At 39.1% G+C, this 13,673-nt stretch overlaps 1 protein-coding gene across 2 annotated transcripts in view; it reads right to left on the bottom strand.

The window, feature by feature from the left end:
- Positions 1–764: 764 nt before the first annotated feature.
- Positions 765–13,673, bottom strand: part of YTHDC1 (YTH N6-methyladenosine RNA binding protein C1) — a 33,583-nt gene continuing 20,674 nt past the window's right edge. Inside the window, exons 8-17 of one of the 2 annotated variants that reach the window (XM_084625735.1) lie at positions 12,147–12,255; positions 11,934–12,051; positions 10,730–10,814; positions 9,037–9,203; positions 6,291–6,373; positions 4,505–4,541; positions 4,373–4,412; positions 4,225–4,287; positions 2,248–2,382; positions 765–1,731 (exon numbers count right to left, since the gene is read on the bottom strand). In XM_084625735.1, coding sequence (XP_084481861.1) covers positions 1,513–1,731; positions 2,248–2,382; positions 4,225–4,287; positions 4,373–4,412; positions 4,505–4,541; positions 6,291–6,373; positions 9,037–9,203; positions 10,730–10,814; positions 11,934–12,051; positions 12,147–12,255 — 1,056 coding nt within the window. In that variant the 3' untranslated portion in view covers positions 765–1,512. The remainder of the gene's footprint in view (positions 1,732–2,247; positions 2,383–4,224; positions 4,288–4,372; positions 4,413–4,504; positions 4,542–6,290; positions 6,374–9,036; positions 9,204–10,729; positions 10,815–11,933; positions 12,052–12,146; positions 12,256–13,673) is intronic. The other variant, XM_084625736.1, reaches the window with a different exon arrangement.

The following is a 13,673-nucleotide window of genomic DNA, read 5'->3' as shown; positions in this document are numbered from 1 at the left end:
TTGTTTGGATTGGGCAATTGATTGACATGGGGATGGTTTGGATCTCTCTTTCACTGGAGTGGTGTTGAGACTGGCACAGGGCTAGGACATTAAAACCAGATTGCTTCAACTCCGTGAGAGTAATTCTCCATAAGTAAGTTATTGAGGGCATAGTAGTTACACAGCTGCCCCACAAAAAAGAAAAGTTAACATTTTAACCAATTGAGCATTTTGTTCTGGTTTAATCCCAAAATCCATGAAACTCCTGCAGTGATTCAGAAAGATAGGACTATGAACCTACCTATTCCAATAAATGTTAGGTCGTGTCTACCCTACTGGCTAAACTGACACTGCAGTGATCGATGCAGCGGTGTTCATTTAGCGGGTCTGGTGAAGACACACTAAATCGATCTGTACTCCGCCACCCCAGGAGGTGGAAGCTATGTCAACAAGAGAGCATCTCCCGTTGACCCAGCGCAGCGTAGACACCGCTGGAAGTCAACTTAAGTCACGTCGACTTCAGTTACATCATTTACGTAACTGAAACAGTGCAACTTAAGAGTTCCAGTGTTCGTGTAGGCCAGCCATTAGTTTCGGTGATACTGAGCCCCAGCTTGTATCTGTTAAGGACAGCTGTCTGGGTTGAATTTCACCCACTGGAAATATCTTTACTGAGGAGGGAAAATAGGTAACTTCTGAATACACAGGCCAGCCTTCCTAGAACTGTTAGCAAACCTGGAAGCCTTTAAAATAACAAGCCAAACTAAAATTTCAATTGTTACCAATTTATTATTATTATTTTTTTTTTTTTATAAAAAACAGTAGCAATGTAGAATACAGCCACATTTTCTGCTTCCACACACGCAAACTGTGACCATTCCAAGCAATGTGTACGTTTTAGAGAGAGGCTAGACAACAGCATGGACCAGAAGGTTACTGAACACAGGAAGATTTTTAAAAAGATTAAAAATTAGCTATCAATAGTGTCTTCTTAATATTGCTTTCATTATCGAAGACTGACAAAACACTCTACAGCGAAGGGGTTAGAAACCAGGAAAGCAAAAGGCTGCTACAGCACTGCCCCACGGGCAAAGCATCACACTTCCATCGGTGCGTTACCTGATAGCAGCTTTTTTTCCACTGAACCATGTGAAACGACATGTAAGAAAATAAAGCAAAAAAAAAAAAAAAAATTATGGCAGTTATCCATCAATATTTAAAAAACCCTAGGATGAAGTCACTAGAAGTAGATGAACACTTATTGAAAAGGAACCAATATCTACATTCTTAACTGTTTCCCATTCTCCAATAAAAAGGTCAACTCAAATATCAACTTTGTGCATTTTTTCTTTTGGCTGATTGAGTTTTTCCAGTTCATAGTTTACTGCATGCTTGGAACAAAGAGGGTCATTGTAAAACCTTCTACACAACAAACTTTAAGTAGACAGCTGAAAATAAAGTGTACTACTTGTAAACACACAAAAAATACAAGCTTTGTTGTTCTGTTTCAAATGACCACTGGTTCCAGATGGATTATCTTCTATATCTGCCTCTTTCACCCCTGTCTCTGTCCCGCTCACAAATTCTCTCTCTCTCCCTTTCCCGATCTCGTCCCCGTTCTCGGTCTCTCCTGTTGTCTCTGGGACGATCGCGCTCCCTCTCCCGCTCTCTCTCACGAGGTCTGCTTCTCCGACCACTGACCACTGCTTGTGTGCGACGCAGAAAGTCATCTACCCTCATATCATAGTCGTGCTGTGAAAGAGAAGGACAATGCTATTTATTTAATTGCCCAGTCTGAAAGTCCCAGCACTTCACCCATCCACTACTAGGGCCTTTTGAAAACCCAGGCTCAAAAGCAGCCGATAAAAAGAAACTTTAGCATAAACTTTTTCATAGCAGTGGCACAAGTTTCCTCCCCTCTCCAGACAAACAGATTCCAAAAAATCCTTACTGATTTGGACTTAATTTCAACCAGGGAAGTGTACGCATTGACAGTTGGAAGCCTTCCACACACCTGGGCCAAGAAATGGTGGGACTTGTGCTCCTAAGTCCCTCGGGGGGTCTCAAAAGCACCCAAAGCCTTGATTTAGGCACCTCAGTGACCTGATTTCAAAAGTACATTTAGGAGCCCAGCTGTAAGGCCAAGATTTTCAGAAATAAGAAACCTCCTATATGTTTAGGTTCCTAACCACCCCCAAATTCCTCCCATTCCGAATTCTGCCGGTCTGTATGATTCGCCCCTCCTCTTCTGCGGCCATGTACACTTACTACTCGTTTGTCTCGGTATCTTGCATCATGCGGCACAGGGTGGTGTCCCGAGTATGGAGGGTGAGCTTGAGGTGGAGGAGCATGGTGCTGATAATAAGGGTGATGGGGAGGCTGTTCCATAGCTGGATAGGGCGGCTACAATGAAATTAAAGGCTGTTTGTTGAACACTCCGAGATACAGTGCGTATCACCCGTAAAGTTAGGGTGACAAGTACAATTTACCTGCCACTCTGAAGGGAAACAAATACAACATTTAAATATATTCTCCTCTGCAGGTGGACTGCGGTTTAAAACATTATCTTGCATACAGAGTGTATGGCAGGACACTGCAGAGATTCCAACCAGATCTTCTCACTGAACTTCAGCTACCAGCATTTATTTAAAACTATATCCCAAAAGCACTTAAAGATACTCATCCGCATGCCTGACCAAGAGAAATACTATGAACACTTCAGCTTTCGTGAGTTCACTAGGTGTTGTACTGGCTACCTCATACAGGATGGAGTCATGCAGACAAGCATATCCTGGGCTGAGTGAGTTTTCAAGGCCAAAGCACCTGTTATTCCACTGAGTTTTATTAGGATATTCACATTTTGAAAGCAAGGCCTATTCCACAAGATAAAAATACGCAGCCAAAAAGCCAGAAGCTAAACTGATTATATATATAAAAAGAGCAGCATTTTGGCCATTCTCTTCCATGTCCCCCCATCCTCAAACAAGTTGCTTCCCCTCAACTTGTCGTACTTCCACTCCCTGCATTAGCCAGGCCATTCTCCCATCAATAGTCACCACAGTGTTTTGCTTGCATAGTGATTCCAAATTGAACTGCTTGGGAGGACTGGATTAGAGTGTAAATGCGTATTTAGCCAGCCTGTAGAGACGGGATCGGTAGACGGACATGGGTCACAGAACTGAGTTTTCTCTGAAGAGCTATTCCCTTCCTGCAGTCTGATAGTACCATTTGTTTAAATATTTTTGTACACATTGGCTTTTTTTTGTTCAGCTAGGAGTGAGAAGCCATGGGGGCATCTTTGCTGCTGGCAAACCATTTGACAATTCCCAAGTACAAGAGTCACAGCAGAGATCATGCTATAAATACACAAGTGTTATTGAGAAATAACCGCACAGTGACTATCCAACTCCAGGCACAGCCAGAACGCAGGGAATTGGATAACTGAGAATAACTAGTTATTCCTCAGTAACTGCAGATCATTCCTGCCCTCCAATTGGCAGAGAACCCCATCTCAGTATAACAAAGATAGCAACTGGTACATTATCGTGCACTCAGCGTATGTATATTTGTTTGCTGGTATGTATATTCAACTGAATACACAAAGGAACAAAAAAGCCAGTGCCACAGAGCAGCATGCCTAACCAGGACCATGCTAAATACACTCCAGTGCTTCCTAGATGCTTTACTGCCCATGCCAGACAACTCTTGCACTGTACCAGAGTGTATCTTCTACCATGCAGGTTCCCAGTGCCACAGACCCATCAGTGGCCAGTTTCCCTCCTGCTGTATTCTGTATTCCTATCCAACCTTCTTCAAATATTGATGGATTACTGGTCTGATCACATCCATTATAGTGCATTGGAAGGAGAGTTCTGTTGTGGTTTTTTTTTTTTTTTTTTTTTAATGAGAACAAATTTCCTCACTTTTTAATTATGCATTCAAACTAAGCTGGATTCCTATGTCCTAGTACGTATTAGATTGTCAAGACCGCTTCAAGATACAAATATGTTGTTTGATCACTGTTAGTGAGAGTGACTACAATATCTTGACATTACCTACTGTAATTCACCCCATTCAATTTTGTTTCCCTGCAACACTTCATAATTTACTGTCCACAGCAGAAGTACCCAGCACTTTACTAAACAGAGTGCGAAGGCTGAGAGCAGCTCAGGGAGAGCAGGCACATCCACATGGTAATGTGGGGGTTATTTTCAATTAGAAAATGAAGCTGAACAAGACACAAACCATTCCTTGCCATGGTGGCGGTGGTCCCATGCTGTGGAATTCCCTCACGTAATCATTGTAGGACTACAATGAAAGAGAACAACATGAACATTTGATAACAACTTTGGAAGTGCAAGAAGTTATGTTAAAAACAAATGCATCAACCTACCCCATTTAAAAACACATCTCGGCGAACTCCTGAAAATCGTCTGTTGGGAATAAGATTTGTAAAACTCAATCCAGGTGATTGATATCAACAAGTTACCAGGACATAAAAATGAATAATATGAACACATCTTACCTGTCTACTTCTTGATACCTGGGATCCTTTATATACCCTGTTCAAACATCAAGCAGCGTTATCAATCCAATTTACCATTCACCATAACAATCCTAAATTACAGTCGTTAACATCCACCCTTCCACTGCAACAACCTCCTCTTACAGGTATGTTCTTGTATGCACTGCTGTTCTTATCTCACTTCAGAAGCGCTTGCAAAACAGTTTCTACAGACTTACAGCGGGTCTTTGATGGTAAATGAATGGCATACACAAAAGGGCATTCCAACGTTAAAGAATGGATAAATACACTCTTATGAGCTTGCATGCAGTACTAAAAAAGAATTGGGAAGGGGATATTTCTGCAAACAAGGACTAGACTGAATTGCTTGGCAATGCTCATGCACTTGATTATTGGCATGTATTGATTAACTGGTCAAGATTTCTACCTATTAACTGCGTGTCCAACAGACAGGGTTAATCTGGACAGCTCGATGCAACTATTGATGGAAGTTTCTTGAGAGATTAAAAATTAGGTCAAAATTTACAATGGATTATGATGGCACTAGGATAGCCTTAAAAAATGAGCAATTGGCACCTCTCGCTTTAAGCAGTTCCACAAAAAGCATTTGTAAAAGGTGGAAGGAATCAGGACATAGTAAAGCATTTTTGTAGTGCTACAGAAGTGATTTTTTAACTTGAATTCTCAGCTGTAAATAATGCTCTTGGAAGTTTGACTAATGATGACTGCACTCTATTGAAGTAACTCTTCTTTGAAGAAATCAGCCTCTGAAGTCTATTCAAACTTGACACTGAAATATAAGCAGGCTTTTTAAGGTTTAGAAATCTACTACGGAAATAATGCATTATACGCAGAAGTGCACATTCCATTCAGACTTCCTGGACTGAAGTCTGTCCTGTCCCAACACTGCCTCTTTCAGCAGCAAAGGTACCCTGGTAATACTGCAATCTGTGGCTGTTGCATTAATACTGCTGAAAAAGCTATTTTATTTTTGAAGACCCTAACTTTTCCAGCTGAACCTCCTCTCCGCCCTGCCAGTGGACCACTCTTGGGGGAAAAAAAAAAAAAAAAAAGCATGAGGACTCTCTGACCCGCTTTATACCAAGTTTTTAAAAGTTTCTCTGAAAACAAAATGGGAACTTCTAGTACCATCCCACACATGACTTAAGGGTCATGGGGCCCCAGTTGTGAATCCCAGTTAAAAGTCTACAAAAAATGGTACAAAAAGTTCTCAATTCATTGCAAATAAATGCTTGTCAATCACCAATTTAAATTTGAAACCAATATAAAGATTATGGAAAAAAGTTAACATATGTCTATCACGGCCTATTTTTTCAGCTTTTCACTGAAAGTGGTACTTTGATAGTTCACCTTCACGATTAAGTTTCAGTTACCGTTTACGGGCAAGAAAGGCGCTCATCATAGAAATGAAACTCTCCCACCATTTAGGAAGCAATGGAGTTTGAAATGGTTATTTTAACTGTCTGGGTTACCACCTAATATAAGCAGGGTGGCCCAATTACTTTATGACTACTGAAGAATTTACACTAAACTTAAGGTGGGATTTTCAAGAGGGCTCAACACTGGCCTAACTCAGCTCCCAGTGAAATAAGTGGGAGATTTACCATCAACTTCAATGAGAGGAGAGGTAAGCAAAGCTGAGCGCTTTTGAAAAATCCCACTCTAAATCCTAGTCATATATTAAAAGCTCATTAGACCTGTATGAATTCAAAATTCCATAATAAAAATACAAATACTTTTACATTTGTGCACATGAGATATTAACCTGGTCTTTGGTGAAACTCAGGGGGATAGTCAATCCTTGGTTTCTTTCTGCTGTTATGAATATCATAATCCTCTGGTCGACGCCTATACAAATTAGACATTAGAGATTAAACAAGGTTGTTTGGCGCATTCCTCACAGCAGCATCCCCTCACAGAAAAAAAAAGCACCTTGAGCTGGCCAGGATCTCTGTTTAGAGTCATTCAGAACTCAGTCAGCTTTACATATGCTTCACAGTGTCAAGAGTTTACAAATTTAAGCATTAGATTTAACTTCAAATCACCAAAAGCCATACTCTATGCTAGATAAATACACTTGACTATCGCTTTTTAGGTATAAACAGACTGACAATAAGAGAGGAACTTGATCCAACCATAGCTTAATATCCAAAGAGAATATTTAACAAGCTGGTCTAAAACAATCTCTTAATTTACGCTTTAACACTATACTTTCCACTTTACCTCTTAATTTAACCTAAAAGGATTAGACAAAAAAAGAGACTCAGTAAATCTGATTAATCAGTCAAACTGACAAATCTAAATATAGTTACCTCATTTGCAAAGTGTTTTATCCATTTTACATGGACACCTTTTTGCTAAAATTTGTTAGCCACAGGGCAGACAAAACTTTTGTAAAATGAAAGCCTCTTTCCAGGTACATTTAAAAATAAATTTGTGCATCATTCGCACACATGCCTCTTTCACCATTAGCTGGCTAACTTGATTGGACTAGAAGTCTTTTTGGATTGTCACTGACTAATCACTAAATTACTAGTTTAACCTCAGTTCCTTCTAAGGAAGGATTAATTCTAAAAACTCAAGCATCCTAACTGAAATAATTAGAGCTCTTGTCTAAAGACTGTTCTGTTGCTGATGTGAAGCATTAAAAAATCTGCAAGAACTTCACTCATGCTGGGGGAACCCATTTTAAAAGCAGCTCCATTCCAGTTATTGGCTTGAGTTAGTTCTTCAATAGACTTATGCTGGTCATTAGTGCCCCTCCACCAAGAAAATATAGAGCATTACAGTGGCCAATCACTTTTTAGTATTAGATTGTTTAAAACATTCTGAATTTTCCAGCAACAGGTATAGTTCCTTGATAAAGGATTCAAATTAAAGTTCCTTCAAATCAGTTAACCATTTTGCAAACTATACCAGCTGTTAATAGCTCTACTAATTGACCTGTTTCCATAACAATCATTTCTCCTCCCCCTTCCCACTTTCTAGTTTTTAAAAGCCCACTTTACCCAGTATCAAGTTTTTTGTTTTTTTAATGAAAGCAGATTCTTCACCCTCTGAGCAAAAAACCCAAAAACCAAAGCAGTTGCATCTACAGCAAAATCAGTTTAAGAAAAATAAAAGCTGGTGTAAAGAATGAACATACCGCTTTCTTGTAGTTTTGAGAGTGCATTTACGACCGGTATAAAACATGATAGTAACAGTTCATATAGTAGTCCAACTACTGACTTTAAGCTGTAAGCCACATACATAAATGGAGGCCCTGGCAGGCTTGAGAAGGTGTGGTGGTGTTATATGTATAGTTTGCAGTCCATTGCAAAACCTTCACTTGTAAATACTTTATTGCACTGGAAACCTCTTAGCTTAACTTCAAAAGCCATCTTGGTGCTCAGTCCTTTAAAGCCAAAAATATGGGGGCGCTGCCAGGTTTCCTCCTACCTACTCGTTACAGTGTCCTTTTTAAGCTCAAGGAAATGGGGACTCTTGTTGGGTATCTGTACCTACCACAGGATGTTTCCGCAAAGAGGAAACTTAACCAAAGGTTTCAGCCCAAACCATACAGTCTTTAGCAGGAAAAAAAACTTTAGATTTATCTGTAAGCAAAGTGGCTACACACAGGGAAAAGGTGTTTGGTAGAAGGGCTTATATCAGTTCTTTGCAAAGACTTCTCCAATTCTGTAACAAGTTATACCCCCTTTTCCTGGTAAATGCTGTTAAGTTCATAAAGCAGTGATCAATAACCATGTCGATCCTCTAAAAACACTTTAAAGTCCACAGGTACTGCCAACATCTGGAAAGGTTGTATATACAGACACAGCAACAGCCATTCTTTTTGGTTTGTTGCCGGGTCTCCAAGGGCCACTCGATCCCCTTTGGAAAGAACCTACTGTTTTCAGAAGCTCAGCAAGATGTGTGAATTCAGTGGTTACATGTTAGAGAATATTTGGCAATGGGGTTAACACATCACGGTGATACAATTTGAAATAGTCCCAATAATGCTCCTCTTGAATATCAAAATTATTTAAATATTTTATCCTCAAAATGAGGCGGCATCTTCTGCAAAATTATAAGTGATCCTTATAAAAGTCCCATATTTGATAAGGCTTATCCAGAGACACACCTGAAAGAAAAGGCTTTTACAAGATATTAACATATTTTGGCATATAAAGACTTCCTCTTCCTCCATCTAGCCTGCTCATAATAAATCCAAGCTTACCTATGGCTGACATTACATGTTGTGTTATCTGTATAAAAGATTTAGTCTAAACTAGACAGCTTTATTTATATAAGAACTATTTTTCTGCAAAAGCAAAGATCCCCATTTTCCTCTTGAAATATGACAGATCGGGGGACAATGTGAAATCCTCAATGAAGCCACAAACTCGTCCATGCAGCTTGATTTGAGGATTTTCTCTCTTCTTTATCGCAGGGAAAGCTTTTGATGAATCACATTCCTCCATCACGTTATTCTGATACATGTGCCTATTATCAGTCCAAAGAACGTTTCTAACCTTCCCACATCCCGGACTGGTTCTCGACGGGATGGACGTCCTCTTGATCGGGGCTGTGAATGCATTCGTCGCTTGTGCCGCATTTTATGAATGACTTGATACAAGTCAATGCTTTCATCAGGAGGGAATAGGAGACAAAGCTGGGTTCCACATTCAAGCTCAATTTCCTAGAATTAGTTAGAAGTTAAACAGTGATTTACAAGCTGAAAACAAAGAACCTCTCTCATTAATTACTTTCTCCAGGTACAGAAACACTTTGAAAAGAAGACCTCAATCCCACAAAATAATGAGCACAGTACAGTTTTATTAGCTTCAATGCTTTGGGGATATTTAGCATCATCATAAAATAGCCCTCTGCTGAGGACACAATACCTTCCTAATAGACATCCAGGTCAGCTTCATTTCATTATTGTTTAAAATTGAAAGAGTTTTTTGTAATCACATAAAATTAAGGAAAATAATCACCACGTACCTTAATCAGTTTACACTGTAGTCTGGAATATATGGATGATAATCCCACAAGCATGGTGAAGCAGATTTATTTTCAAGAATTAAATGTTATCCAAACTCAGTGAAAGAGCCATAAGCAGTTTGTGAAACTGAGGTTTAATTTGTGTAATTACTGTATATTATGTTTCTAGCATATAAGGCAATTTGTTACAGCTAACTGAAAACATACATTTTACCATTCATACGTTACCTGAATATACTGAATATGCTCTCCAATGGTTCATTAATTTCATATAATCATTTTAAAAAAGGGATTGACTGCAATTCTTCCGACAGTTAGGGGGACAGAAAGTATTTTCGTTTTAAAACATTTGTTTAGCCATTTAAAGGGCAACTGTCAAAGAATCAGATAAAATTCCTTTAAACAATATTAATAAAAATTTTAAAAAGCATACTCTGATTTGCACTGTCCATTTGCTTTTTGTAAATTATTAATTTTGAACAGTAAAATCGGATAGATAGTTCTACTGCCTCTAGAGTCACTTTTACTTTGTTCCAATGTACAAGATGAATCGCATTTGGATCTACCACACTGCAGGGGAATATTTAACCTGCAACACCCCCGCTCAAAAAAAAAATTGTTTTTTTTTAAATAAAAACCATTCATGTTGATTTTGAAGAGCGTTTTTAAATAAAACGTAAGTTACTGGAGTTGACAGTGTCCATTTCAGTGTATTCTCGAATATTTGGTAGAACTAAGAGGTACCAGCTTGCATTTTAAAGGTGTGCCTATTACAATGGTAGAATGTGTCAGAAGAAACTTAATACATAAGGCAAACCCAGTGCAAAAGACAGAATTGAAAGTACCAGAACTTGTTCTAAAAAGCACAATACTCTACTACAAAGTGAAAGTTATAGCACCACAAACTTAACATAAAATTTGTTACACTGCAACTTTGAAAGTTTGTTAGCACCAACTGCTGCTCATCACATTATATCCAGACCAAAATTGCTGATAATTTGCTTAACCTAACTGATAAACTTACTTTTGCAATTCTGCTCTCTCTCCAGTACTATGAGCAATCAACCTTGCCCCACATATGCCCTTGTCAACGAAAGCTGTACTGCAAGAGCTGAATAGTTATAAGAGTTTAAAAGTTATCACACCTTGAGTAAGTTTATCTAAATCAAGTCTTTTGTTTCACTTTATTACTAAAGGCATTGATTAAAAAAATTGACAAACCTGTCCGTCACGTCCAATCTTTACTGGTTTATGTTCATTCCAAGGATTGGTCAGGTGAGCAGATTTAGTGAAGGGTAATTCACGCCTAAATATGCAAGTGGTATCATTTATAGTTATTTTGTCTATTTAGTTTAAAAAATGCATACAACAGGACATTATGTACTGTATAACCTCATTAATTTGCCCTGTGACATGATCCTTTGAGAATTACTGACTTAAAAATCCATGCATTTAGATATCTGTATTTCAATATTATGGAGTTCAGAATATACTAGTCTATTTTACAAAAAAAACCACCCAAACAATGTTAGCACGGAGACCTCTCACTACAGCACTCTATTTAACTTCTGAGGTGATAAGAGCATGTACTAATTTATAAATGCTGGTTAGCAAGGTTCTCTTGTATAGATAAGACTATTATCGTTCAGTGTGCTACTAAATAACAGAAGTTCCAACTCTGACATACTGCCGCCTAAAATGCTAACACATATAAATCTGGTAACGTTCGAGTTCTGGTGGGTACAATTCTCTAGATTTTGTCTGAGCCAAGTGGAAGTAGCATTACATCTTTGAGGATGCATTAGATTATTGGATAATCACTGGAGGAAATTTCCTACAAGTGCTCCCAGAACTTGATTGTCTTGCTTATGTTTGTTTTATGACCTTTTAGTAGGCATGTCCCATCACTTTACCTACTGTTTTACATCAGATATGCATAATTTATTCCATCCAAAAAGGAGCATCTATTCCCCCCGACCTGGCCTTCATTTTAACAAGTTTTGAGGCAGTAGCATCTTTCATGCTTAGCCAGACCCCGTGGTACAAAACACTTCCCCTCTGAGTTTTTATTCTGCTCTCCAGGGCTGCGAGTCCAGAACATTTCAAAGGAACACTGTTTTATAAAAGGAAGATTTTAAGGTAACTGCAAACAAATGCTTGTAATTTATTAGGCTACTAAAAAAAAGGAAGCGCTCAGTTAAAACAAAATCCCTGTGTAAAATGTTTAGGACTATGCAAACAAAAAGCAATTGCTATAGCAATCTCACTTATAGGAAGAAGTCCCAAACCCAGCTATAGTAATAATGGGGCAGATTTTTCCCCCACTGAAGTGAATTTCAGTGAGATGGAAATTTTCAAAAGGGGTACAGCCAAACAACAGATAGAATGTATAAATGCTACTATTTAAATGAACAGAAATATTTACCTGCAAATCCAGTCAATTTTAAAGACACCTCCCAACATTTTAGCATTCATTCCTGCAGGCAGAACCCAGTGTATTGGGGATCCTCCATGATGGGATTCAGACGAGAGCCTTGCAAATCCTAGAGGAGTTGAGATAGCAGAGGGTAACAGAACAGCTTCTTTAAAAAACAAAACCAACACCACGCCACACATATCAAATGTTACTTTCATTTACCTTGGAATTTTCCACTTTCTCTCACAGAAAATATTAAAATAACACTTCTTGCTGCTCTAAATGCAGCATTAAGCTTCTTCTCGTTCACTGGAAGAGTTGACCAAACACCCTACAAAAAAACCCAAGGGAAATGTACACAAGTCAGTCACTGCAAGAAACTATTCATTAACTCAATATTTTAAAAGAGATTTAAATGGGGGGGGGGGAGGCGGCTAATGGTCTGGAAGAAAATACTGCGGGGCAGCTGTATTGGAGACCTACTGGTATTGCCAACCCCAATGTTAAAAAGTCATGAGATTTAATAATAATAATTAAAAAAGAAAAAAGGCTCATGTTTAAGCCAATGTGTTGGTTATTTGCCTTGTGGTTTCTGAGTTTTTAGGGTGTACCCAGGTCATCTTTTCAAGTTTTTCCTCTGCAAAAATGACAGTGAGAAACTTAGTTTATATTTTAAAGAAGATTCTCACATAAAGCCCCACCTCTTGGAGTCAGGTTAAGTTTAACACAAAATATCATGGAGTCTTATGATAATTTAAAAAAAAAATCAAATCACAAGATTGGGCAACACTGGGATGGCAGAGCTGAAGAATACTGTAGAAAAGCCATAGTTAATGTCAAGGGGAGAGCTCTGCCTGCAGAGTGTTTCAGGCTCTATGCTTCAATTACTGGCACTGAATGAGTTACAGACTAGCCCATGCCAAAGGCACAGAAGAAGAGTTACTTTACATATAAAGACTGCAAGTAAAGTAATAGTGCTCAAGAATTTGAGCAGTGAATGTGCTGTTGCCAGCTCAGACAGGAAGTCAACATGCTATTATGGCTTTATTCTCCCAGCAGAAAAGCAAAGGTGCCAAGCACCCACAGCTATGACTTTCCACAGTCCAAGCCCAAAGTTAAAACCCTACTGCAAAGGATTTAATTTTAAGCTTCATTTGATGGTTTTACTTTTTCAATATTAGCACAGTTTAATAAAAAAAAAAAGGGGGGGGGGAGAGATAGGCCTCCTGCCCCACCCAAACTGGGTAACATATTGTACTGACTTTTCCCTGTATTTCCTTTCCACATTATTGCCAGCGTGTAACATGCAAATACAAACTGCCCTATCATCCTCTCTGTACGTGGAAAGACAGCTGAGCTGCCCCTGTGGCAGCACCTCCTTCAGCCTAGAAGGGTGATCTGGAGGGCAGGCAATAGAGTGGCCAGAGAGATGCACCATACCCACCTCTTCCCAGACATCACTCAGAGTAGACACATAATAATACAGCCAGAGACTACAGTTCTGTGCCCCCCCCGCCCCCCCCCGGCCTATCATATGGGTGTAGTTGAACTCCCATTTTAAAAAGGGAGGTGGAAGTCTCAAGGGAGCTGATGGCTTCAGAAGCCATAGCAGTAAAAGACCCTATTACCAAGAATTAGTGATCCAGCCCAGTGCCCTATTCTACAATGGGGCACACTCTGCCCCTCAATGAAATGGTGAAAACCCTTCACATGGAACTCCACACAAACTTCTCTCTGACAGGAAGCAGT

This window comes from Lepidochelys olivacea (assembly GCF_965140295.1).
Source record: "Lepidochelys olivacea isolate rLepOli2 genome assembly, chromosome: 4".
Taxonomy (NCBI): Eukaryota; Metazoa; Chordata; order Testudines; family Cheloniidae; genus Lepidochelys; species Lepidochelys olivacea.
This window is presented reverse-complemented; position numbering and strand designations above follow the sequence as displayed.